Source organism: Sciurus carolinensis, chromosome 5 (assembly GCF_902686445.1).
Source record: "Sciurus carolinensis chromosome 5, mSciCar1.2, whole genome shotgun sequence".
Taxonomy (NCBI): domain Eukaryota; kingdom Metazoa; phylum Chordata; class Mammalia; order Rodentia; family Sciuridae; genus Sciurus; species Sciurus carolinensis.
Window position 1 is genome coordinate 123385465 of NC_062217.1, and position 24847 is coordinate 123410311.

The 24847-nt window shown below is 37.5% G+C and overlaps 1 protein-coding gene across 8 annotated transcripts in view; it reads right to left on the minus strand.

Moving 5' to 3' along the window:
• The window catches only part of Ascc1 (activating signal cointegrator 1 complex subunit 1), a 97455-nt gene that overhangs the window by 62197 nt on the left and 10411 nt on the right, over window positions 1-24847 (minus strand). For all 8 annotated transcript variants that reach the window (XM_047551863.1, XM_047551866.1, XM_047551862.1 and 5 more), the window contains one exon: window positions 23942-24120. In XM_047551863.1, the coding sequence (XP_047407819.1) occupies window positions 23942-24120 (179 nt within the window). The remainder of the gene's footprint in view (window positions 1-23941; window positions 24121-24847) is intronic.

The following is a 24847-nucleotide window of genomic DNA, read 5'->3' on the forward strand; positions in this document are numbered from 1 at the left end:
CTTGTACACTCAAGTGATTCTCCTGCCTCATCCTCCAGAGTAGCTGGGACTATGATTTGTCACTATGGGTTGGCTTTTATGTATTTTTGATACTAATGAACATATCAGATCATGAATCCCTTTTAAAAGTAGGTAAGTCTCAAATATCATTAATATCAATTCTGTAAATGAAAACAAGAAAAAAGTTGAGACTTTCCCCAAACAGGAACAAAGCAAGAATTCTTTGAACTGCAAGTTCCTTAATCAGATCTCTGGCCTAGTAAAAATCACCCCAAAGGCACAGAGAGATGTATTTATCAAACACACAGATAGTTTGCATCCTGTTCTTGGCTTGCCTAAAATTTACTGCCTAATTTTTGCCTTGGCAACAGTACTTAATAGATTATTCGTTTTCTAAGTGTTAATGGAGCTTGCGCTATTTTTACATCTGATGAAGAGTTTTGTGATTCCACACATCAACCCAAATTGCCTTATTTAATGAAAGTGATTTTAAGGAACAATCAGCTTTAAAAGTGTCAAGAAAGGATAAGTGCAAGGCTTATCACCCAACTGCTCTAATCCAAAGCACAAATGTCACTCTAGAAAAGGCATGTAAAGCCCCCCAAATGATTCTAATATGCACAACCCCAACCCAAACAGCATTGAGAATCGGTCCCCTAATAATGGCTAATTTGTTGGGCCCTTATTCTGCAACTCCAGGCATTTTCTATGCACTTTATAGATGTCCTTTGAGTACTATTATCAACCACATTTTACAAGTGAGGAAACTGAGGCACTGACAAAATAAGTCACTTTCCCAAGGTTGCTATGCTGAGAAGGGATGAAATTAAAAAATCAAACTTAAGTGGTCAGCCCCAAAGCACTTTTTTTTTTTCCCCTGGTACCAGGGATTGAACTCAGGGGAACTCGACTGAGCCAAATTCACAGCCTTATTTTGTATTTTATTTAGAGACAGGGTCTCACAGTTACTTAACCCTCGCTTTCACTGAGGCTGGCTTTGAACTCACAATCCTCCACACTCATCTTGAGCCACTGGGATTACAGGCATGTGCCACTGCGCCTGGCTAAACCTGCACTTTTAACCATCTTCCTAATAACATTTGCCCAAAGGAGTTGGAAAATAGAACCACCACTGAGAGGCGAGTAAGTCTGAGAAGCAACTCCTCATGCATTCCAGTAAAACTCACATAATGAATGGGTCTAATCACTAAATTAGTATAAAAGCAATCAAATTCTATGAAAAGAAAAGTAGCTTTAATATCTTTCTTTTCTAAAATATGACACCAAAACCATAATCCATCAAAGAAAAAAATAAATAAATTGAACTTAATGAAAATTAAAAATCTGTGCTTTCCTGGACATGGTGGTATACACCTATAATCCCAGAGATTAAGGAGGCTGAGACAGGAGGATCACAATTTGGAGACCAGCCTCAGCAAATCAATGAGACCCTGTCTCAAAATTAAAAGATGAAAAAGGACCAGGGGATGTAACTTTGCAGTTGAGTGCCTCTGGGTACAATTTCCAGTACCCAAAAAAATAAAAACCTATGCTTCAAAAGGCACCATTAAGAAAATGAAAAGTTAAGTCACAGAGAAAAATACTGGGGAGAAAAATATTTACAAATCATAATAATAAATATAAATATGTTTTTTTCAAAATTTTTACACAAGGTCTCCCTATGCTGGCCAGGTTAGTTTCCAACTCCAGGGTTGAAGTAATCCTCACACCTCAGCCTCCTGAGTATCTGGGATTATAGGTGCATTCAACTGTGCCTGGCTAAAAATTCTTAATAATGTGATAATAAGATGGACAGTGGCACACACTTGAGATCCCAGAGACTCAGAAGGCTGAGGTAGGAGGATTGCAAGTTCAAGGCCAGCTTCAGCATATTATTGAGGCCCTAAGCAACTTAGTAAGACCCTGTTTCAAAATAAAAAATAAAAAAGCACACGAGGGTTCAATTCTCAATACTGAAAAAAAAAAGAAAAAAGAAAATGATAAAAAGATAATCCAAATTTCAAATGAGAAAAAAAACATGAATAGAAATTTCACTAAAGAAAAGATATACGAATTACTAATAAACATGAGAAGGTAGTTGACATCATTAGTCATTAAGGAAAGGTGACTCAAAACCAAAGTGAGGTATCACTTCATACCCACTAGAATGATTATAATCAAAAAGGTACAAAAAGGTACAAAAACAGCAAGTGTGGATAAGTTTTATGATTGGATATGACGTGTTCCCAAAAACTCATGTGTGAGACAACGCAGGATGTTCAGGGATACAATGGTTGGGCTGTGAAAATGTAACCTAATCAGTGGATTAATCCACTGATATGGATTAACTGGGTTGTTACTGGGCAGGTGTGATGTGGCTGAAGGAGGTGGGTCACATTTTGTCCCTGGTGAGTGGAGCGCTCTCTCTCTCTCTCTCTCTCTCTCTCTCTCTCTCTCTCTCTCTCTCTCTCTTTCTCTCTCTTTCTCTCTCTGCTTCTTGAGCCTCCTTCCTCTACCACACCCTTCCACCATGATATTCGGCCTCACCTTGGGCCCAGAGCTATGGAGTCGGCTGACCACAGACTAAACCTCTTAAACTGTGAGCCAAATTAAAGTTTCTCTCCTCTAAATTGTTCTTGTCAGGTATTTTAGTCCCAGTGATGAAAAAGTTGACTAAAACAATGAGGACTTAGAGAAAATTGAGCAGTTTCTCAGTTATGTAACAGGTAAATGTAAAATAAACGGACACTTTGGAAAACTGTTTACCAGTTACTCAAAAGTGGAACATAAGTTTAGAGTGCAACCTAGCCATTTCACTCGAAGATTCTCCCCAGTGAAATTAAAACAAAGGTCTATATAAAGACTTGCAAGGAATTTCACAGCAGTATTATTTGATATCCCTAGAAAAGAAATAATCCAAATATCCAAATGGTGAATAAAGAATAAAATATAATACAGCCATATTAATAATTAATAAAATGTAATTCAACCAAACAGAATCCTATTCATCCAAAAAAGTAATGAACTACCAATACATACAACAATATGGAACAACAATAAACAATATGTTAAATAAAAGAAGACAAATTTTTTAAAAGCTATTTATATAATTCCATTTATTTGAAATATCCAGAGAAGGCAAACCTACAGAAATGGAAAGCAGATAAACGGTTGCCTAGGGTGAGGAAAGGATTGCAAAAAGGCACAAGGTGACAGAAATTTCTAGGGTGACAGATTTCTGGGGTAACAGAAATCTTCTAAAACTGAATTGTGGTGACAAAAATTTACTAAAAATCACTGAATTTTACACTTAAAATGGGTGAATTTTGTGATATATAAAATATACCTCAATAAAGCTGTTGTATATAAATATGTGTCTATGCCATTTCTTTCTCAAAGCATCCTAATAACCCTGAAACAAGGAATTATCACCTATAACTCAAAGCTCTCCTTACTGAACAGTTTATATGTGGTTGTATCCTATCTGACCTTTTCTATTTGATGACTTTCCAAAGGTTTTTCAACCTATAATGTTAAAAATACTGTGATTACACAGAACATCTGATGAAGATGGCACATCAAATCAAATATGTTTTGTTTTTGAGGCTCCAAGGATAGAACCCAGGGCCCAGGCATGCCAGGCAAGCACTCTATAGTTGAGTTACATCCGTATACATAACTATGCTGAGGCAACTGAACAGCCATTTGGAAAAATAATATAATGATATCCACTCTTTGATTTTACACAAGAATAAACTCCAAATAAGAGACTGAAATGTAAAAAACTGAAAGTACACAAGTACTAGAAGAAAACATGAATTCTTCCTTCACCTGAAGGTACAAAAAGGCTACAATTCCAATTGCGATAAAAGACTTAAATTTGACTACTTCAAAATAGAAAACTTTAGCATGGTATGGTGATGCATATCTATCATCCCAATTACTTGGGAAGCTGAGGCAGGAGAATTACAAGTTCAAGGTCAGTCTTAACAACTTAGTAAAACCTTTCCCTAAATTAAAAAAAAAAAAGGCTGGGGATGTAGATCAGTAATACAACCTAGCAAGTGTGAGCCCTGGATTCAATCCCTGTTATCACCAAAAAAAAAAAAAAAAAAAAAAAAAGAAAGAAAGAAAAAATAAAAGAAAAAACTTTTACAAAGGAAAAAAAATCATCAAGTCAAAAGAAAACATACTGGAAGAAAATAACAAAATATGTCTCAAGATAAAGGGCTAATAATATCCCTAACATATAGGAACTTTAAAAAAAATAATGATTCAAACATGGAAAGATGTGCAATTTCACTCATTAAATAAAAATAGAAATGAAGTCAGGCACAGTGTAATATACCTATAATCCCAATTACTCGGGAGGCTAAATTAGAAGGATCACAACTTCAAGGCCAGCCTGAGTCACTTAGTGAGACCTGACTTGAAATAAAATTAAAATAAAGGGCTAGAGCTGTAGCTCAGTGGTACAGCAAGACCCTGAGTTCAATCCCCAATACAGGGGGAGACAAAAGGACAGGGGAGAACTAGTGAACAAAATATTCTTCATTTCTCAGTTTTCAGCAGATGTTGGGTGGTAAGAACTACAGACAAGCCCTGAATTTTTTTCTTGAGTTCTTTTTAGTAGGTTTATTTCTTGTGGAAGTATGGGAAAAGCAAATAAAAACTATTTTATATGCATCATGGAACTGAGCAATTGAGTAAAGATGTTGATGATGTTGGAAGCCAGAGTTCTTATTGTGGAGGGAGGGACATACAAATACAGAATGGAGGAGAGCAAGAAAGACCCTGTGGGAATGAACTAAGATGGGGGCTAACTTTGTGAACTCTGGATTTCTAAAATGTATATGCATAAATATGTACATATGTAAGTGCATGTGTGTACATATAAACACGTACATTTGTATGTATATACATATACCTATATTTCCTAGATCTATTCTACTGAAAGGGCTAAAAGAAAAGACAGCCTCAGTATACCCAAATTCTGGTCTCTGGTGCCACTTCCTACTAAAAGGAACCTGAATTTCGTGGAGAAGTAGCTGATTCCACGGCTGGGGCAGGGAAGATAAGCCTGGAACATCTTGTCATACCATAAAGTATGGAAATGCCAGGAGAACAAAAACAAAAAGGAACCAGCTTAAAGGAGCCCCCATTGGTTAAATAAGAAATAGTGTGAGCACTGAAATAATTAGCAGATGTACTAATTTCATAAGATATTTAAAAAGTAGAAATATGTGATTCTTCATCAATAATTGATAAAGATAGGTAACAGATGAGAAGAGAGGGTTATTTTTACTGCAGAATACTGAATGTCAAGTGATAAACAGAAAAAACAATGGCTGGGTATAGTAGCACTCGCTTGTAATCCCACTATTCTAGAGCCTGAGGCAGGAGGATCACAAGTTCAAGGCCAGTCTTGGCAATTTAGTGAGATGCTATCTCTAACCATTAAAAAGGCTGTTAATGTATCTCAGTAGTTAGAGCGCCTCGGGTTCAACCTCCACTGCTGCAAGAGGAAAAAAAAAGAGAAGGAGAGAAGAAAAGAATAGGAAAAGAAAAAATATTGGAGTTGGAAAATCATAACTCTGCAGATATACAGCAAAATTCAGGCAAGAATCATTACAGAGTACTAAATCTAAGGGAAAGTTTTATTGAGTAAAATATTTGCCTAGTCTTAAACGTCTCCCTACAAATTGCTTACAGGTTGAAAGGAAAACTAGTGGTAACCATACATGAAGAAATTAGTCAATTCTTTGAGTTATCATTACCAATGAAGTACATCATAAAGTGAAGATTTCTTCACTTATGCAGTACTCACACAGATATGCACAACCTAAGTCTACTCATGAGGAAATATCAGAAAAACCCAAAATGAAGAGAAATGTTCCAGATTCAAGGAAACTAAAGAGAAAAGATAAGTAAACACAAAACATAATCCTAGACCTGATCCTGCAGTAGAGGGGGGCATGCTACAAAGGACATGACTGGATCAATTGACAAAGTTAAAATGTGGATGGTAAATTAGGTAAAACTATCAGTGTTAAATTTATTGAGAACTTTACAGTTATAAAGTTAAAAGACTCCTATTCTTGAGAAATATATATTGAAGTATTTAGGAATAAAGGGCCATGACATTTGCACCTCACTCTAGAGTTCAGAAAGAAAGAAAATGATGGCCCTCCAGAGCCATATGCTCTCCCTACCCCACTTTGACACAAACGCACAAATGATTTTCTAAACCAGGCACTGTAACACATGCCTATAATCCCAGGGAGGCTGTGACAGGAGAATCACAAATTCAAGGCCACCTGGGCAACTTAGTGAGACCCTATATCAAAATAAAAATATTTTTTAAAAGAGCTGGGGATGTAGCTCAGCGGTGGACCACCCAGGGTTCAATCCCCAGTGCAAAAAAAAAAAAAAAAAAAGTTTTTCTAAGGCATCTTTGTGGATAAACATTTGAGTAATAGAACAAAACTAAGGATGTGATGTTGTAAAAGTCAAGACATAAATGTCTTTCATGGTATGCAGACAGGCAAGATGAGGAAGTGTGGAGTAATAGGAAGGTTAAATATCCCAGCCTGCACACTGGTTATAAATGTATTCATTTATTTCTGCATAGTCTTTTTTCTTTCTTTTTTTTTTTTTTTTTTCTTGTGGTACTAGGTATTGAACCCAGGGATTCACACTAGGCAAGCACTCTACCACTGAGCGACATCTCCAGTCTTTTTTATTTTGACACAGTCTCACTAAGTTGCTGAAGCTGTCCGAGAATGTGCAAAGACCCTGCCTCAGGCTCCCAAGTAGCTGGGACCCCACCCAGCTTATCTTGTGTTATATTAAAAACAAAAAGAGTAAAGATAATTTGTTTTCAAGTTTGAATCTCTAGAGTCACTGTTTTTCTTTGCTCAGAATATATCATATTTCTGCCACAAGCCTGTTCAATGAAATAAAGACCAATATCAAATTCTCTACTCCAGGGGTTTAATTACACTGGGCCCTGCTCCAAGTTCACCATTATTCGAAGCTGGAACTATTTTGCTCCATTAGGTTGGTCACCCAGGCTGGCGCCTGAAAATTTTAATGGTATTGACCTTCTACCAGCAGAAAGAAGTAAAGAATGAAGTGTAACAGAAATTTCCTGGGGCAGATCTGTCAAGATGAAAATAAATATGCTTCTTTATGGCTAAGTTATAACATCTCCAAGCCTCAGTTTCTTTATTTGCTATATAAGCGGGGAGCTTTTGCATCTAAAAGCTACCTCCACAGAAAACCTGTATGCAGGCCTAAGTCAGACAGAGTTCAGAACTCAAGGTCATGTCCTGACTCAGCAGTCCCAGGTACAATCAAACTGTAGCTTATGATTTACCACCAGCAATCACCACATCATCACACAGGCCCTTCACTGATTTCTCTTTTAATCCAGCACTCCGGGATCCACTGAGGCAGAACTGCTGGCAATATAATTCTAAAAATGTCAAGCTTGTGGGGAAATTCAATAGAGAGTAGTATGGATCAGTTAACCATGGAACATTCTCTCTGCTTCCTTAAAGCTCAACCACCCTTTCACACAGATGGGAACATAATGTAGGTGCATCTGCCAGGGCTGTCAGCATGCAAAAGGGAAGTGTTTCTTCAGACTTAGACCATAAGGTCATGCTCCATTAACATGATGTTAAGAAAAGAACTTCTAAGAATCTGATCCAAATGTGTAGCACCCAGAATGTAAATAATTTATAGCACTCTGCTTTTGATGGTACATGCTGACTGCCAAAGACAAAAAAGAAATAGTAATCTTCAAGTTATATACACATATATCATCTTTTAGGAATGCCCGAATAACAAAGGTCTGTGCCTTAACCTGAAATATAGTCTTAGGTTTTTAATTCCAACTCTTGTTACAAACCAGTCATAATTAGGCAAGTCATTTCACTTTTCTAGAACCTAGTTTTCTACTGTATAAAATAAGGGAGATGGCCTATTTAACCTCTAAGTCAAAGGTCCAACAATTTTTTTAAAGTATTCCCACAAAAATCCATAAATAGGGCTGGGGATATAGCTCAGTTGGTAGAGTGCTTGCCTCGCAAGTACAAGGCCCTGGGTTCAATCCCCAGCACCGAAAAAAAAAAAAAATCCATAAATAAGTCTGCTAACAAAACTGAAATTTTAAAGGATTCATCAATCCAGTTCCGGATATTCTATGTAAAGAAAAAGAGGAGCCAGGCAGCATACACCTGTAATTTCAGCAACTTGGGAAGTTAAGGCAAGAGGATATCAAGTTCCAAGTCAGCCTCAGAAACTTAGTTAGACCCTCAGCAACTTAAGACCCTGTGTCAAAATTAAAAATGAAAGGGCTAGGGGTGTAGCTCAGTGGTACAGCCCAGGGTTCAACCTGAATAATAGAGGGGGAGGAGGAAAAGGGGAAGGAGGAGGAGAAAGAGGAAAAGAAAGAGGAAGAGGAGAAGAGAGAGGGGAGGAGGAAAAAGAAGAGGGAAAAGAGAAAATAAACCACAGAGGTTCTTCCTTTTGCTCATTATATTTTCTTTTCCTTATTATTTCATGGCCAAATTCCATAAAACCACTTCTGGGCAAGAGATATAAACCTCATTCGCATAAAAAAGTTAAATAAGGCAAAGTGGTAAATAGAGCATTTGGTTTTGCAACCAGACAAGCCTCTGTTCAAGTTCTAATTCTGCCACCTATCAGCAGTGTGACCTGAGATGAGTTACTGAGATGCTCTGAAATTCAATTTCATCCTCTATAAAGTAGACTCTATTTCCACATCAGGTGTGTTCTGAGAATTAAATGAAATACATGTGAAGTCTCTGGCACACAGCGGTATGGAATAAATACAGGCATTCTCTTCTTGCTTTTTAAATGACTATGCAACACTAGACAAATACTATCTTTTCTCTCGTTTTAAGCAACTCTGGGAGCTAAACTGGGCTCTGCTGACTCATTTACATTATTCATCTCAAATCAAGGTAACTTTGATTTGAGAGCCACTATGTGTTATTAATGAAATACCTTGTTAAGTTGTATAAAGCTTCAGAAAAAAAGAGTTCTGAGTCTTCTGGCTTAAAAATTCTATCATTCAGACATAATTACAAGAAAGCAGAGGGTTTCCTAACAACAAAGGACAAATATTCAAGCATCACCTTTTGTAATGACCAGAAAAAAGATCTTTCTAATGCATTTTCTAAATCTTTACCCATCACAAAGGAGTAAACAGCATCTCTTTTCACTAGGATGTACCCACTTACCTTCCATGAACACAATGAAGACTTAAGCCTACTTTTATCAAGCCTCAAAAAACTGCTTGAAAGCAGTAGTTAACAATGCACTTACTAACCTACATTTATTCCCCAATACTGACACTGATTACTCTAACTTTTGTGATAGGTACAACCAACACCTAATCTAAAGTAGATTCTCAGCTGCCTCCCTGACCCCACCCCAGTACTGGAGATCAAACCCAGGGCCCTGTGGATGATGCTAGGTGAGCACGCCACCACTGAGCAACATCCCTAGAACCTCAGCTGCTACTTGATGCCATGTTTTCCCTTACCTCCATGCTATAATCCATGGGATTATTACAAGTTCTTTTTAGTATAACAAATATTATAATGAGTATAATACGACCTAACACTTACTCAGCACTAGCTATGTGTCCTGCTCTACTCTAAATACCTTAAACTCATTAACTAATTCACTCTTCCTACTAAAACTATGACATAAGTAACACTAGTCTCCCTACTTCAGAGAAGGATTAAAATATCTATGGGATATATCCCCTCCCTATATGGCACACCCTGCCTTCTTTCCTTCTTTCAATAGGCTCCTAATTGGTACCAGCCTCTGGTACCTCACTCCTTAACTCTTACCACATCCTCCACACTGCCTTCACAAGAATTTTTCTACAATGCTTAATTTGCCACATTAGTCTCTGCTTAAAATCTTTACAAGTTCCTTACCATCTATGGGAACTGTTCAAATATAAGACTTCTCACAACATGAAGGCCATCTACCTTTCCACTCTTAACTCCCACCTCCTCCCTAGTTATCCACTTTCCAGTCTTAACAAACTCCTCACCCTTTCCTGAACGCCTCACAAGTGCCAAAATGTTCATCACTACCCTTTGCTGGCCTGGCACAAACTCCTATCCTTCCTTCAAGACTTCGTGCAGGTGTCACCACCCTTAGCGAGCCTTCTCCAACACTACAGTCTCTCCTCTGGGTACCACTGTACTGCCCTCTAATAGTACTCACCCTACAAACTGTGAACTATTTCTGGAAGAAGTCTATTTCCCCCATGAAAACTATGGGAATCTTAAAGGCAAAATCCACTGTTAGTACATAATATGTATGTACTAAAATATGCATCTATCGGGCTGGGGAGATAGCTAAGCTGGTAGAGTGCTTGCCTTGCAAGTACAAGGCCATGGGTTCGATCCCCAACATCACACACACACACACACACACACACACAATATATATATATATATATATATATATATATATATATATATATATATTTATTTATGCATCTATCAACCTACATTTATTCCCAAATATACTAACTTTTGTGATAAGTACAACCAACACCTAATTCAAGGTAGATTCCCAGCTGCCGCCACCACCCCCACCCCAGTATTAAATCATCTACTTAGTATATGGTATGCATTTAATAAAGTATACAAATAAATTAAAAAACAAAAACTTGCTCATAACTACTATCTCATCCAAATGGCAAAATACATAGATCTTTTAAACATCTCCTTTTCTTTCTTTCCCACCCAACATCAGAACTCAGGAGTTTCAATTTTTCTTACGACCAAAGACAATTATATCATCTTCATTCTAAATTAGTTCATAAAGATACCTACAAATCCTGCAATTCCCCTTATATATGAAGAATCCTATATTATACATTAAGTATTTATACATAATTTTCTTCTTCAGTAAACAATTCTAACTACAAAAAATAATCCCATCTGGAGGAGTAGAGGTGGAACCCAGACCTATCAGCCATTTCTGCTGGTGTCAGCCTCCACATTACAATGCGAGCAGAATTATGTAGTCTCTGGAGTTATAACCTATTCGGGTTCTCTAACAGCCTGAGAAGTCCCCTGTTGCTTCAGACAGATCTATAAGCCTTCAGAATGCTCCACCACAGTTTTGAATTACTGCTTTTCATTACTGATGCGCTCTCTGCTGGACCCTGCTGTGAGATAAAGTGGAATTATAGCAGCATTACTCGCTATAGGATGATTGAGAGATATACAGGGTTGTAATATACTTCTTGAACCTGCAGACAGTGAGACATCTTTGAATCTTAATGTGACAGTAGAAAGCGTGATAAAATAAGATGCAGTTTATCTGCAGATCACAGAGATGAAAAACACTTTACCAATGTCTGTGAGCAGCCAAATTCCACATTAAATACTCAGGCTTCAGGAACTGAAGCGCAGGGATCACAGTGATAATGTCTGTAGTCAAGTAACATTTCTTATATAACTGATGAGCACAAAGGAAAGTAATTTCAGGAAATGACTTTTACAAAGGTAAATTCAGTTTCCTTGGAGTGTCAAGGGTGAGGTCAAGGACAAGCATGCCACAAAGAGGGAAAAGAGGCCAGCTACTTGACAGGAAGAAAAGTTCAAGGAAGTGTGATAGAAAGGTAGGATGAGACTGGCAATAGAAGAGGTGCCGACTAAAACAAAAATGTGACCTTCACAACAGAGTTAAACAATGACATTTAAAGCTGTGCTAAGCAGAATTCTCACAATGACCCCAGAAAACCTTTGCCCTGATAACCTACCCCCTCTGATTGTGGGTAGAATTTGTGAATGTGACATCAATCCTATGATTAAGTTAAATGGTTCACCTAATCTTAAAGGAGAACAATTATCTCAATAAGCCTAATCTAGCTATCTATATTTAGTGTGTGTGTGTGTGTGTATAAATGATATATATATATATATATTATAAATAAATAAACTATGAAAAGCTGAGTCTTTGGTTGGTGGCAGAAGTCACAAAGATCTGAGAAACTGTAAGGAGCTGATAGAAGCCAGGGTGGCCATGTGTCAAGGAAACAGGGTCTTCACATCTATAGGCACAAAGGTAGATGTGGTGGCATACCCCATAACTACAGCAACCTGGGAGGCTGTAGTAGAAGGATTACAAGTTCAAGGGGAGCTTCAACAACTTAGTGAGGCCCTAAGCAACTTAGCAAGATTCTGTCTCAAAATGAAATATAAAAAGGGTTGGGGATGTGGCTCTGGGTTCAATCTCTAATACCAAAAATTTTCTTTTAATTTTTTAATTTACAGCCTCAAGGACCTAAATTCTGCCAAAACCCCAAATGAACTTAAAAGTGATTCTTCTCCAAAACCTCCAGATAACACACTGGGCTACCCACCCAGAATTCAGCTTTGTGAGACCCTACAGAGACCTCGGTCCAGTCCACTGAGTCTTTCGAACAGAACTGTAGAACTAATACAGAACTGAGAGGTGATAAATGGGTATTCTTTTAAGGCTGTGATAATTGTGGTAATTTATCATGTAGTAATGGAAAACTCAAAGGGCAAGGTACAAATGTAAATAATAACTGGTATTTCAACATAAGAATCTTTCACCTCAGAGAGTCCCAAAAGTACTTGACATATTTGTAATGAGCTATAAAGGAGAAGAATATTCACCTTCTCAAAAAAATAAACAAAAATAATATCAATTTTTTAAAAATTTTAGGCCAGGCGTGGTGGCACACACCTATAATCCCAACAGCTCAGGAGGCTGAGGCAGGAGGATCTCAAGTTCAAAGCCAGCCTCAGCAACTCAGCAGGCCCTCAGCAAATTAGCAAGACCCTGGGGATATGGCTCAGTGGTTAAGCGCCCCTGGGTTCGAACCAAAAAAAAAAAAGAAAGAAAAAGAATTTTTAGAAGATGAAGAGTCTTGCCTTTTTTAGTATTGAATCAGGAAGGTTGATATCCCTAAAAACAAAAGTCCTTAAATAATATCCAATCCACACAACATCTCTTTTTAACAATTAGGAAAACAGGAAAAGACTGGAAGTCAAAACACCCAAGCATAAGAGCAAAGCGCTGCTGTCCCTTTTTAAATTCTAAAAGACTGCAAATTATCACACAATTCTAATCAAGCTTAGTCCCATGTGAAAGTATCTGCTAAAAGATTGGTGTAGTTGGTTGTCAGACAAGCAACCATCAAAATATCCTCAATTTAAACAGGATATTTTTTCCGATTCAGATAAATTTTCCTCAGTGACTGACAGGATATTATCATACTATAGGTTGATGAAAACGTAAAAACTAGAGCAGATACTGGATCCCACCCAACTCTGCATCACCTCCTCCAACACTGGCACACACTAGCTGTGGCACCTCTGGCAAGCTGCCTTCTCTACACCTCATTTCCTCATCAGTAAACTGGGATAGAAATAACTACCCTTTAAGGTATGGGCTGAAGATTAAACAAAATAAACACTGGAGGCATTTAGAACACTATCTAGCACAATGCACACAAATAACTATTTGCTATTGTACATATCACTCGATTCTGATTGAGTGAATAAAATTACTGATAAAGTCAGAATCATTTACATTATTACACATTAACAAGCAGAAAAAAAATGCTTAAACAGCAGCATTCCTCATAAAATCCCAGAACGCAGAACAATCCTGTTCATCAGGTGAAAGATGCCAGACACAAAAGGCCACATATTGTATTATTCTATTATATGAATATTCAAAATAAGCAAATTCACAGCAACCAAAAGCAGATTAGCAATTGTCAGAAACTGGGGGAAGAGCTCAACCAGGAGTGACAGCTTAATAGATATGAGCTTTTTTTTTTCAGGTGATGGAAATATTCTGGAATTCGATAGTGGTATTGATTACAAAATGTAGTGAATACATCAAAAATGTGAATGTACCTCAATAAGAAAATGTATTATAACTTTTCCTTTTGCCCACAAAGAATTAACTCCTATAGGACTTGTCCTGCTACGATCAATAACTAGAAACTAGACAAAATGTAAAAAGTAAATGGTTTCAGATACTGGACACCAAACATTGCCAGACTGTGATCCCTAAAACGGGAAATAAACAAACTGGGCCCCAACATGGCTTTTTGCAAAGAGGCAGCTTTCTGACAGTGGCACAGAGTGGAGAACCAAAACAAAGCCTACTTAGTGGCCCCAATGAATTTGGGATGCTAAGGCTAAGAAAATTTGCAGGGCCAAAATTTGCAGGAAAAAGCCAAGGGGGGCAATGGGAGGGGGAGAAGGGATCCAGAAACCTACATAAAGGTCTCCCTAAGACTTCAGCTAAGCCAAGGCACAGTGGCTCATACCTGTAAACCAAGCAACTCAGGAGGCTGAGGCAAGAGGATCGCAAGTTCAAAGCCAGTCTCAACAACCTAGTGAGGCTCTAAGCAACTCAGCAAGACCCTATCTCAAAATAAAAAATAAAAAGACCACACATGTAGCTCAGTGGCAAAGGGCCCCTGGGTTCAATGCCCAGTGTAGGAAGCCATCCTTATTCAGCAGAATTAGACAAGGCTGAGCCTCAGGACACAGAGGTCTAACTTCTAGGAACTGGCAGACAGGCCTGTCCCAGATTGCCGAGGAGTATGTGGCACTGTGGGGGTGGTTCCCTGCCTGGTTATCTGATTGTTTACCTGAGCAAATAGGCTCCCATAACTCCACCCCATCCTGTTCATCACAGAAGAAGTCCCTCCCGTTCCAGACCCCTTTACATGTGCGACTATAAATAAAAGACAGTTGGGCTACTCCACATTGTCAGAGGTCAGATCTGGTATGGCCCGACCCATCATGCCCCCTCCCATTTAAAAAGAGTATTGGCTCTTGTGTGTTTATTGATTAGATAAGTTTATGGGTAATTAATTGATTTATAGCCAACATTGTCCTCCAGCAGTCCTCCTTTTCTCAACCACACAGGACGTGGCAGCCACAGCCCAGTGTTCCCCCAACCAAAAAAAAAAGACTTCAGGTGAATAACAATCTGTACAAGCATAGGGTAAAATCTATAATACATATAAAAAACAACTATCAGGGAGCTGTAAAGTAAACAATTCCCAAAGCTCAAGCCCAGAGAAACACTCAAGTTCCCACCAGCCAAGGTGGACAGACTTCTTACTCAATACACAGAGCACTGTATAGAGACTCCAAGAGGGTCGCACCTTAGTAATGAAGCTCAATATTTCTAAAAAAATACTCTAGGTCTATCCTTCAAAAGCTTTTTAAAAAATCTTTGAAATGATTACACTGATCCCAAATAAATTCTTCTGGAACAAAGTTTAAGAACTCTTTAAAGAAAAAAAGAAGCTGAGCGTGATGGCACATACCTGTATTCCCAGCTACTCAGGCAGCTGAGGCAGGAGGATCACTTAAGCCCAGGGCTTTAAAAAAGCCAACATGGGCAACACAAGACCCCATCTCAAGAAAGAAAAAAAATTTTTTTTCACTCAATAAAGTAAATTTACAATGTCCAGCATCCAGTAAAAATGACCAGATACACAAAAAGCAGAAACATGTTACCAATACTCTGAAGAATAATCAGTCAATAGAAACAGACCTAGAATGATAGAGATAATGGAATTAGTAGACAATTTTTTTTTTTTTAATGTGTGTGATACTGGGGATTGAAACCAGGGCATTTATACAAGCTAGGCAAGTGCTCTACCACTGAGCTATGTCCCCAGCCTCAAAGATGACTTTAAAATAGCCATGGCTGGGGATGCAGTTCAGAGGTACAGCATTTGCCTAGTACATGCAAGTCCCTGGGTTTGACCCACAGCACTGGGAGGGAAAAAAAAAAAAAGTCATTATGAATAAACTCAGCTATTCAAAGGAAAACATGAAGATACTGAGGAGAGAAGAGAAAAATATTTAAAAAAAAAAAAATGGAGCTGGGCACAGTGGCACACTCCTGTAATCCCAGCAACTTGGAAGGCTGAAGTATGAAGATCACAAATTGGAGGCCAGTCTCAGGAACTTGGTGAGACCCTGTCTTAAAATAAAATTTAAAAAGTAAATAAATAAAAGAAAGGGCTGTGGATATAGCTCACAGGTAGAACCCTCCTGGATTCAACACTTACTACCCAAAAGGGGGGAAAAAAAAAAGTATCATACAGAACCTCAAGAGATTAATATATATATCCATATATATATATACACACATACATATATACATATACATACATATATATATATATATATATATATATATATATATCCTGTTGAATAGGATTAACAATAAATTGGATACTTAAAAAAAAAAAAATCAGTGACCATGAAGACATAAATACAGGAACTATTCAAATTGAAACAAAGATAAAAAAACAGTCTGGGAAACAAAAGGACAACTTCAGCAACCTGTGTACCAATTTATCAAGTAGTTTAATATATATGTGCTTAAAGCTCAAAAAGAGGAGAAAAAAGAAAAAAGATATCTGAAGAAATAATAGCTGAAAATTAACCAAACCTGAAATGCCATCAGTGAGACAGCAGATGAGAAAGCTCCAGGCCTCATTCCTCCACAGAAACACCAAATAAACAGAACACACACCAAATTGGTTTTGTGAGAACTCTAGAGACCAGTTAAGAAGTTGCCACAACCAAACACACATCTGACCAAGAAAAAGTCACACTTAAAAATAGGGAATTCTGGGGCATTTTCACTCACCCTTGCCCCACCTCATCCCACTAACAAAAAGTTGCCCTACTTCCACCCTCAGGATGAAAGCAAAAGAGTAGAACCTGCCCAATGTTTTAAATCATTTAGGGTCTGCTTGAGAACTGGTTTCTGTCTTAGCAGACTCAGAGAGCTACTGGGACTCCAGGGCAGAGAGATGGGAAAGATGGCATGTCTGGATATTGGCAGTGCAAGGCACCATGGTGTGAGAGAGCTGCAGACCTATGAGCATCAGGGGGCAAGAGATTACAGGCAGAGGATGCAACAGAAATCCCATGGTTCCAAGAAGCCACAGAAGGAAGACTCAATGATATCTCAATGACATTTAAAAGCAGCCACATGGTAAGTGTGGTGACACATGCCTGAAATCCCAGTGGCTAGGGAGACTGAGGCAGGAGGATTGAAAGTTCGAAGTCTGCCTCTGCAATTTAGCAAGACCCTGAACAACTTAGAGAGACCCTGTCTCAAAATTTAAAAAGAGCTGGGGATGTGACTCAGTGGTTAAGGCCCCTGGAGTTCAATCCCTGATACCAAAAAAATAAATTAAATTAAATAAATAAATAATAAAATACAAGCAGCAATATTGCACAGGAATTTGACAAAAGCAGGCACAAAAAGACCCAGAGAAGATACAAATTCAGGAAAGGTTCGAGATACATATCTGAGATGATTTAAGCAGCAAAATAATAAAGCACAGCAATAAATTATAAGTACTTGAAAAAAGAAAAACTCATGAAACAACACCAATAATACACACCTGTAATCCCACCATGTGGGGAGGCTGAGGCAGGAGGACTGCCATGCCTGAACCAGCCTCGGCAACTTAGTAAGACCCTACCTCTAAATTAACTAACCAAAAGCACTGGGGGTGTAGCTTAATGGTAGAGGTCCCCTAGGCACAATAACCAGTACCAAAAAATAAAAAATTTTAAAAAGGGAGGTGGGGTAGGGGATGAGCAGAGAAGGATCTGGGGATATAGCTCAATGGTGTGTGCTCAGCATGTTGAAGACCCTGGGTTCAGTCCCCAGCACTGCAAAATAAATAAATAAATAAATAAATAAGGGAAAAAGAAGGTCACCTTATAGAAGAGTACAGAAAGCTAAATACTAAATGCAGAGTAGAACTCCAGAATAAGAAAGTGATCATTCTGCAATCAAAAGGGTATAGACTGCATCAGGCAAGAAGCATCTATGGATGCTAGACACAGGAGATGTTGTTGATCAAGATAAAGATATTTGCATGGCCTTCAGTATCTCCCTACTGACTGCCTGTTAGTTGCAAAGACAGAAATAAAACATTGTCATTATACTTAGGATAAATAGGCAATATCTTCACTCAGTATAACATCACCTATGAAAGACAGATGATTATTATGTGTCCCTAGATGTGATAGCCTGAGGACACATCATCATCTATACAGAACTATACTAAGAACACATAACTTTAAGTTAAACATAAGAAAGCATGAAATAACCACAAAATTTAGGGAAAAAAGCTGAAGGGGACTATATTCTTTGAAACTGTTAATTGCATAAAATTCACAAAGGCTATGAAAATGTTCTTGGTATAAGAAGATAATAAGATGCCAGGTATGGTGCTGCATATCTGTAATCCCAGTGACTCAGGAGGCTAAAGAGGAAGATCCCAAGTTCTGGGCCAACCTCAGCAACTTAGCAAAGCACTGTTCAAAACAAAAAATAAAAAGGGGATTGAGATGCAGCTAAGTGGTAAAGTACCCATGGATTTAATCCCCAGTTACACACACAGAGATTAAAGAGACTAAAAACTACATGCTGTCTGGGAGTGTATCTCAGGGTTCAAGGACTTACCTATCCTATATGAGAACCTGGGTTTAACCACAGCACCGCAAAAACAAAAACAAAACCACTACATGCACTGCCTGACCTGACTCTGGACCTTGTACTAGATGAGAGAAATGCTATAAAGGACAGTATTAGATCACACTGGCATTAACATATGTGGGTATTCCTTATACTATCTTTTACAACTTTCTATAAATTTGAAATTAGTTCCAATGTGGGTTGGGGGGGGGGGAAGGCAGATAAGATTATACACAGAAAACAAAGAATGACCACAAATTTCTTATCAGAAACTAGCATAAACAATACAAAACCCTCAAGTCAAAAAAATGGTAGGAAATACAAGGGGGTAGGCCTAACCAGGCGTGGTGGCACATGCCTATAATCCCAGCTACTTAGGAGGCTGAGGCAAGAGGATCACAAGTTCAAGGCCAATCTAGGCAACAAAGTGAGATCCTGTCTCAAATAAAAAATAAAAAGGACTAGGATGTAGCTCGGTGCCAAAGCACCCCTGGGTTCAATCCCCAGACTACGCGCACGTGCACACACAGGCACACATACACACACACACAATAGGAAGAGGGAGAAAGATAGTAGATTTAAACCAACCCATAGCTAGAATACATTAAATGTAAATGGCCTAATCACTCCAGTTAAAAGGCAGAGATATGAGAAAAGATTTTAAAACACAAAAAAAAAAAATATCCAAAACCAATATGGATGTCATCTGTAAGATTTTTTGCACACAAAGGTACAAATATGGTAAAATAAAATGAATGGAAATATATATATTAATAATATGTAGATACTAGTCAAATGAAAGCTAGAATAGCTATATTAACATCAAAAAAAATAGACTTTAGAATAATGCAGAGATAAAGAGGAACATTTCATAATTATAAAAGGATCAATTCTCAACAAGAGAACATGAAAAAAGTCAATAGATTGAAAAGAGAAAGTGAATTCACAATTACAGTTAAGAGATTTCAACCCTCCTCTCTCAGAAATTAAGAATTAATTTACTTAATATAGTTACAGAAGATACAAATAATCACTAAGCAACTAGCATGAACTCTAAAAAGGTTATAGAACATTGTATGGACTGTAGTTTTGTTTCACTTTGTTTTGGTTTGGCTTTTTTGATTTTTGCAATACTAGGGATCAAACCCAGGGCCTTAAACATGCTAGGTAAGCTCTACCACTGAATTAGGTTAAGAAGATGGACCCTCATGATGGGGATTAGTACCTTTATAAGAAGAAAAAGACACCAGAGCTCCCTTCCTCTCCAATAATCCCTTTGCCCCACCATATGAAGATGTCCATCTGCAAGCCAGAAACCAAACTAGCCAGCAGCTTATCTTGGATTTTCCAGCCTGCAATACTGTGAGGAATAAATTTGTTGTTTAAGCCACCCAGTCTGTGGTATTATTCTTAAAGCATCCCAAAATGAGTATGACAAACACCTGACTTAAAACATCAGAACACACATGTTTTTCAAGGTACCTAGAACGTTTACCAAGAGAGATCATATTCTAGACCAGAAAATAGATCTAAATGCATTTGAAAACTAGAAAAACAAATAGAATGCTATTTAACTAGGAGAATTAAATTAGAAATCAAAATTAAATATGAAAATCTCTAAGTATTTCTAAATAACACATAGATTAAAATAAGAATCACAAGATATATTAGAAAATATTTTGAACTACATGAAAATACAACATATCCAAATTTGGAGGATGGATCTAACATGCAGAGAGAAAATAACAGCTTTAAATGCCTACACTAGGAAGAAATACTTCATATCAATGATTTAAGTTTCTACATTAAGAAGGAAAAAAAGACCAAATTAAATACAGAGCTAAACAGAAAAAATACAATAACAAAGATAAAAGCAGAAATAAATGAAATAGAAAATACAGAGAAAAATTGATAAAATCAAAAGTCAGTTTTTCAAAAGGACCAATATTGTTGATAAGCATCAAGACAGACAATACAGGAATAAGAGCCAGGCACTGTGGTGCACACTTGTAATCCTAGTGACTTGGGAGGCTGAGACAGCAGGATTACACGTTCAAAGCCAGCCTCAGCAACTTAACAAGGCCCTAAGCAACTCAATGAGAACCTGTCTCTAAATAAAATATATATTTTTTAAAAAAGGGCTGGAGATGTGTCTCAGTGGTTAAGCACCCCTGGGTTCAATCCCTGGTACCAAAAAATAAATAAATAAATAAAAACTAGAATAAAAAGAGAGGATACAAATTACCAATAGCAACAATGAAAAAAGGGATATCAACAATGAGAAAAGGTTTTTTTTTTAGACACAAAAAGCATGAACAATAAAAAAAGAGAAAAACCACTGGAATCCACCAAAATTAAAAATTTCTGTTTTTAGCCAGCAGTGGTGGTGCACACCTGTAGCCCACCCCATCTACTTGGGAGGCTGAGGTAGCAAGACCACTTGAGCCAGTGAGTGTGAGGTCTGCCTGGGCAACATAACAAGACCCCATCTGTCCCCGCAAAAAAGAGTTATGATCCTTTTCCCATGTCTTACATAAGGGAATACAGAGAACATCCATATTTTAGAGATGATAAAACTCTATCAGAAATGTCAGGTGAGTTTCAGAGGAACCAAAACAGACCAAATGCAACACAGGAAACAACTGCTACTTTTGTGAACAAATACATGTTCTTCAAAGTTTCTAGAAGGAAACTCACCTAAATTGGAGGCCTAAGTTTAAAGTACTCCTGGAAAATGCCTACAGGTTTTTATAGCCATCTGCTGTCATCCTAATATCACTAAAATCCCTTCCATATAATGTAGATAATGGTCCCTTACTTATTTCCTCTTCTATGCTGTGCTTATTTCCTGCTGTTATCAGGACCTGATGTAAAAGCAAAAAGCAGGCCCTGTCAGTATGCAGTCTTCCTGAAAGCAGGAAGGAAGTACTTCAGACTGATTAAGGCCAGCATGACATTTATAGTGGACAATCTCATTCAGGCCAAATTAAAGTAATCTTTCCAATATTGTTCTGTGTCAGCCCATGCCAGCAGCCAAAAAGAAAAAAAAAAAGTGAGAAAATGAAAAAGTGTGCATACACATATACAAAGAGAAAAGAAAGACTAATTTATTTCAATTCAGTTGTCTCAGATTAGGTATCTGCTACATTCCAAAGAATATTCAACTGGTGAGTATTTACAAGGTAAAATAATTTCAAAATTTACAAGCCTCTGCCCACCAAAAAATTTGCAGCCTATATTGACACTTCAGTGTTTACCCAACCCTCCGTTCTCACCAAGAATAAAATCATCTTGCTTTTTTTTTTTTTTTTTTTTTTGGTGGGGGGAGGTGGGAAGGGTACCATGGATTAAATCCAGGGGCACTTAACCACTGAGCCACATTCCCAGATCTTTTTTATTGTGTATTTAAACCCAGGGGCACTTAATCACTAAGCCACAGTCTCAGGTCTTTTTAATTTTTTATTTAGAGACAGGGTCTCACTAAATTGCTGATGCTCACTTTGAATTTACAATCTGCCTGCCTTGGCCTCCTGAGTTGCTGGGATTACGAGTGTGTGCCACCATGCCCAGCTGAAATCATCTTGCTTTGAAAAATGATGCTCTGATGATTCACTAATAACATCTACATTTCTCTATATATTAGAGCATTTGACTAATAGATATGAACATATTTCAGCACCTAAAAGCCATGTTAGTCATTTAAAAATGGGTTATACAAGCCTGGCACAGTGTAATGCCTATAATCCCACCACCTCAGGAAGCTAAGGTAGCAGGATCCCAGTTCAAGGGCAGCTTTGCAACTTAGCAAGACTGTCTCAAAAATGAAAAATAAAAAGGACCAGGGATGTAGTTCAGTGGTAAAGTGCCCCTAGGTTCAATCCCCAGTACCAAAGGAAAAAACCTTATAAGAATGATAATACTGAGTATCAGAAAAAGTAGCAAGAGAAACTTAAAAGAAAACTAAAATTTGGAATATAAGGTTCTATAAAATTTCCTAAAGGTAATTCAGATGTATATATTTTAAAAACTCAAACACAAATACTCTTTCTATAGAATTTAAGTAAGGAACTGAACAAAATGAATGGAGATTACTCATTACAGCAATTATTTATAATAATGAAAAAATAGACATTAAAATAATAGAAACAATAAAACAAATGTTAAACAATTACATATCTATATTATGGAATAGTTAAGAACACACCAAAAAAAAAAATCAAGCCTTCTGAGCCCGGCATGGTGGTGCACATCTGTAGTCCCAGACTTGGGAGGTTGAGGTGGATCACCCGAGTCCACAAATTTGAGCTTCAGCAACATATTGAAACTTCATCTCAAAAGATAAAATCAATTCATCTGAACAGCTAAAATCATATTATGTTATTTTAATTATCACTGCAATAAATTTCCTACCTGGTCTCAAAAAGGTTAAAAATTAAGGTTTTTGTTCAATGACAAAATAATGTTCATGATATACTACTATGTTTCAAGAAACGCAGAAGAGAAAATCAGGTATAAGCCAAATGTTATCTTTTAAATATGAGTGTACACACACAAATATAATATTACAAAATATATGCCACAATACCATCTCTCAGAGGTAGGTTACAGATGATTTTTATTAGTATTTTTTGTATTTTCTATAATAAACTATATTGTTTTCATACTTTGTTTTCTAATTTTTTTTTTTTTTTTTTTTTTTTTTTTTTTTGGTGCTGGGGATCGAACCCAGGGCCTTGTGCTTACAAGGCAAGCACTCTACCGACTGAGCTATCTCCCCAGCCCCTGTTTTTTAATTTGATGAACTTTTTTCACTGAGATGAAGTCTGTGTTGCCCAGGCTGGCCTTGAACTCAGATTCTCCAGCTTGTCAGTCTCCCAAGTAGCTGGAACTATAGGCATATACCACCATGCCCATCTTAACTTTATTTTTTAAATCAACTAAAACTATATTCAAAAGGGATTTTAAAACTTGATTTTTAATCTGAATTATCTGCTATTATTATCCTAGTCATAAGCACTTCACTGTTCACATATGCATGACAATTTTTTTCTCTTCAGTAGTGGGAACTGAACTCAGGGTCACATCCCAACCTTTTTGTTTTGTTCGTTCCAATTCTGAGATGGGGTTTCACTAAATTGTTGAAGCTGGCCTCAAAATTCTGACTTTATTGCCTCAGTTTCCCAAGTAGCTTGAGATTACAGGCAAGTGCCACTGCACCCAGCTCTCAGAAACAGTTATCTTTCATGGTGAGAGAAGAGATTTGTATCTTCATGCTTATTTCAATTATGATCCATTTTTATACTTTTTTTATTTTGACTTTTTCTTTTAACTTTTTGTTTTGCTTACTGCTTACCATGCAGCACTTTTCTAGCACTTCTTCCTGGAATTTCAGGAATCCTTCTTGAACTTCAGTTTCATTGAGGAAAAATGCAAGAAAGTGAGTGAAGGGCTGTTTTCTTCTAAAAGTGTCCAAAAGAACATCAATCCGAGTTCGGGCTGAAATTACACCATTTCGATGCTGACCAGTGATCACTGCAAGCAAAGAAAACAAAAGTGAAAACACTCTAAGGCCCCCAGCTTGGGAGAGAGATGCCCTCTTGATACAATCATCTCTAGGAAACTAAAGAAGGTTCTGAATGTGCATACACATCTGAACGGGGACAGTGCCAAAGCTAAGAAAACAACTAATAAATTCAACCTAAGCAGAATGAAGTTTAAAAATAGAGGAAGTTTGGTCAGGCATGGTGGTACACATAATCCCAGCTACTCAGGAGGCTGAAGCTGAAGGATCACAAGTTTGAGGACAGCCTAGGCAACTCAGTGAGACTCTACCTTAAAAGAAATTTAAAAAGGGGGATGGAGATTTAGTTCAGTTGTAAAATATTTGCTTAGTATGCATGAGGCCCTGGGTTCCACCCCCAGTATCAAAAAAAGAAAAAAAGAGTATCTTTAAGACCAACAGACAAAGTAGAAAAATGAGTTCAAAACCTACGAAGCAAACCTGTACACATTGCTAACAGGCAAGTAAAATGGTATAGCTGATATGGAAGTTTGGCAGGTCCTTAAAAAGGTAAGCATAGGGCTAGGGTTGTAGCTCAGTGGTAGAGCACTTGCCTAGCATGTGTGAGGCACTGAGTTCAATTCTCAGCACCACATATAAATAAATGAAGAAAATAAAGGTCTAGCAACATCTAAAAAAAATTTTTTTTAAATTAAGCATAGAATTACCATATGACCCAGCAATTCCACTCCTAGGAAG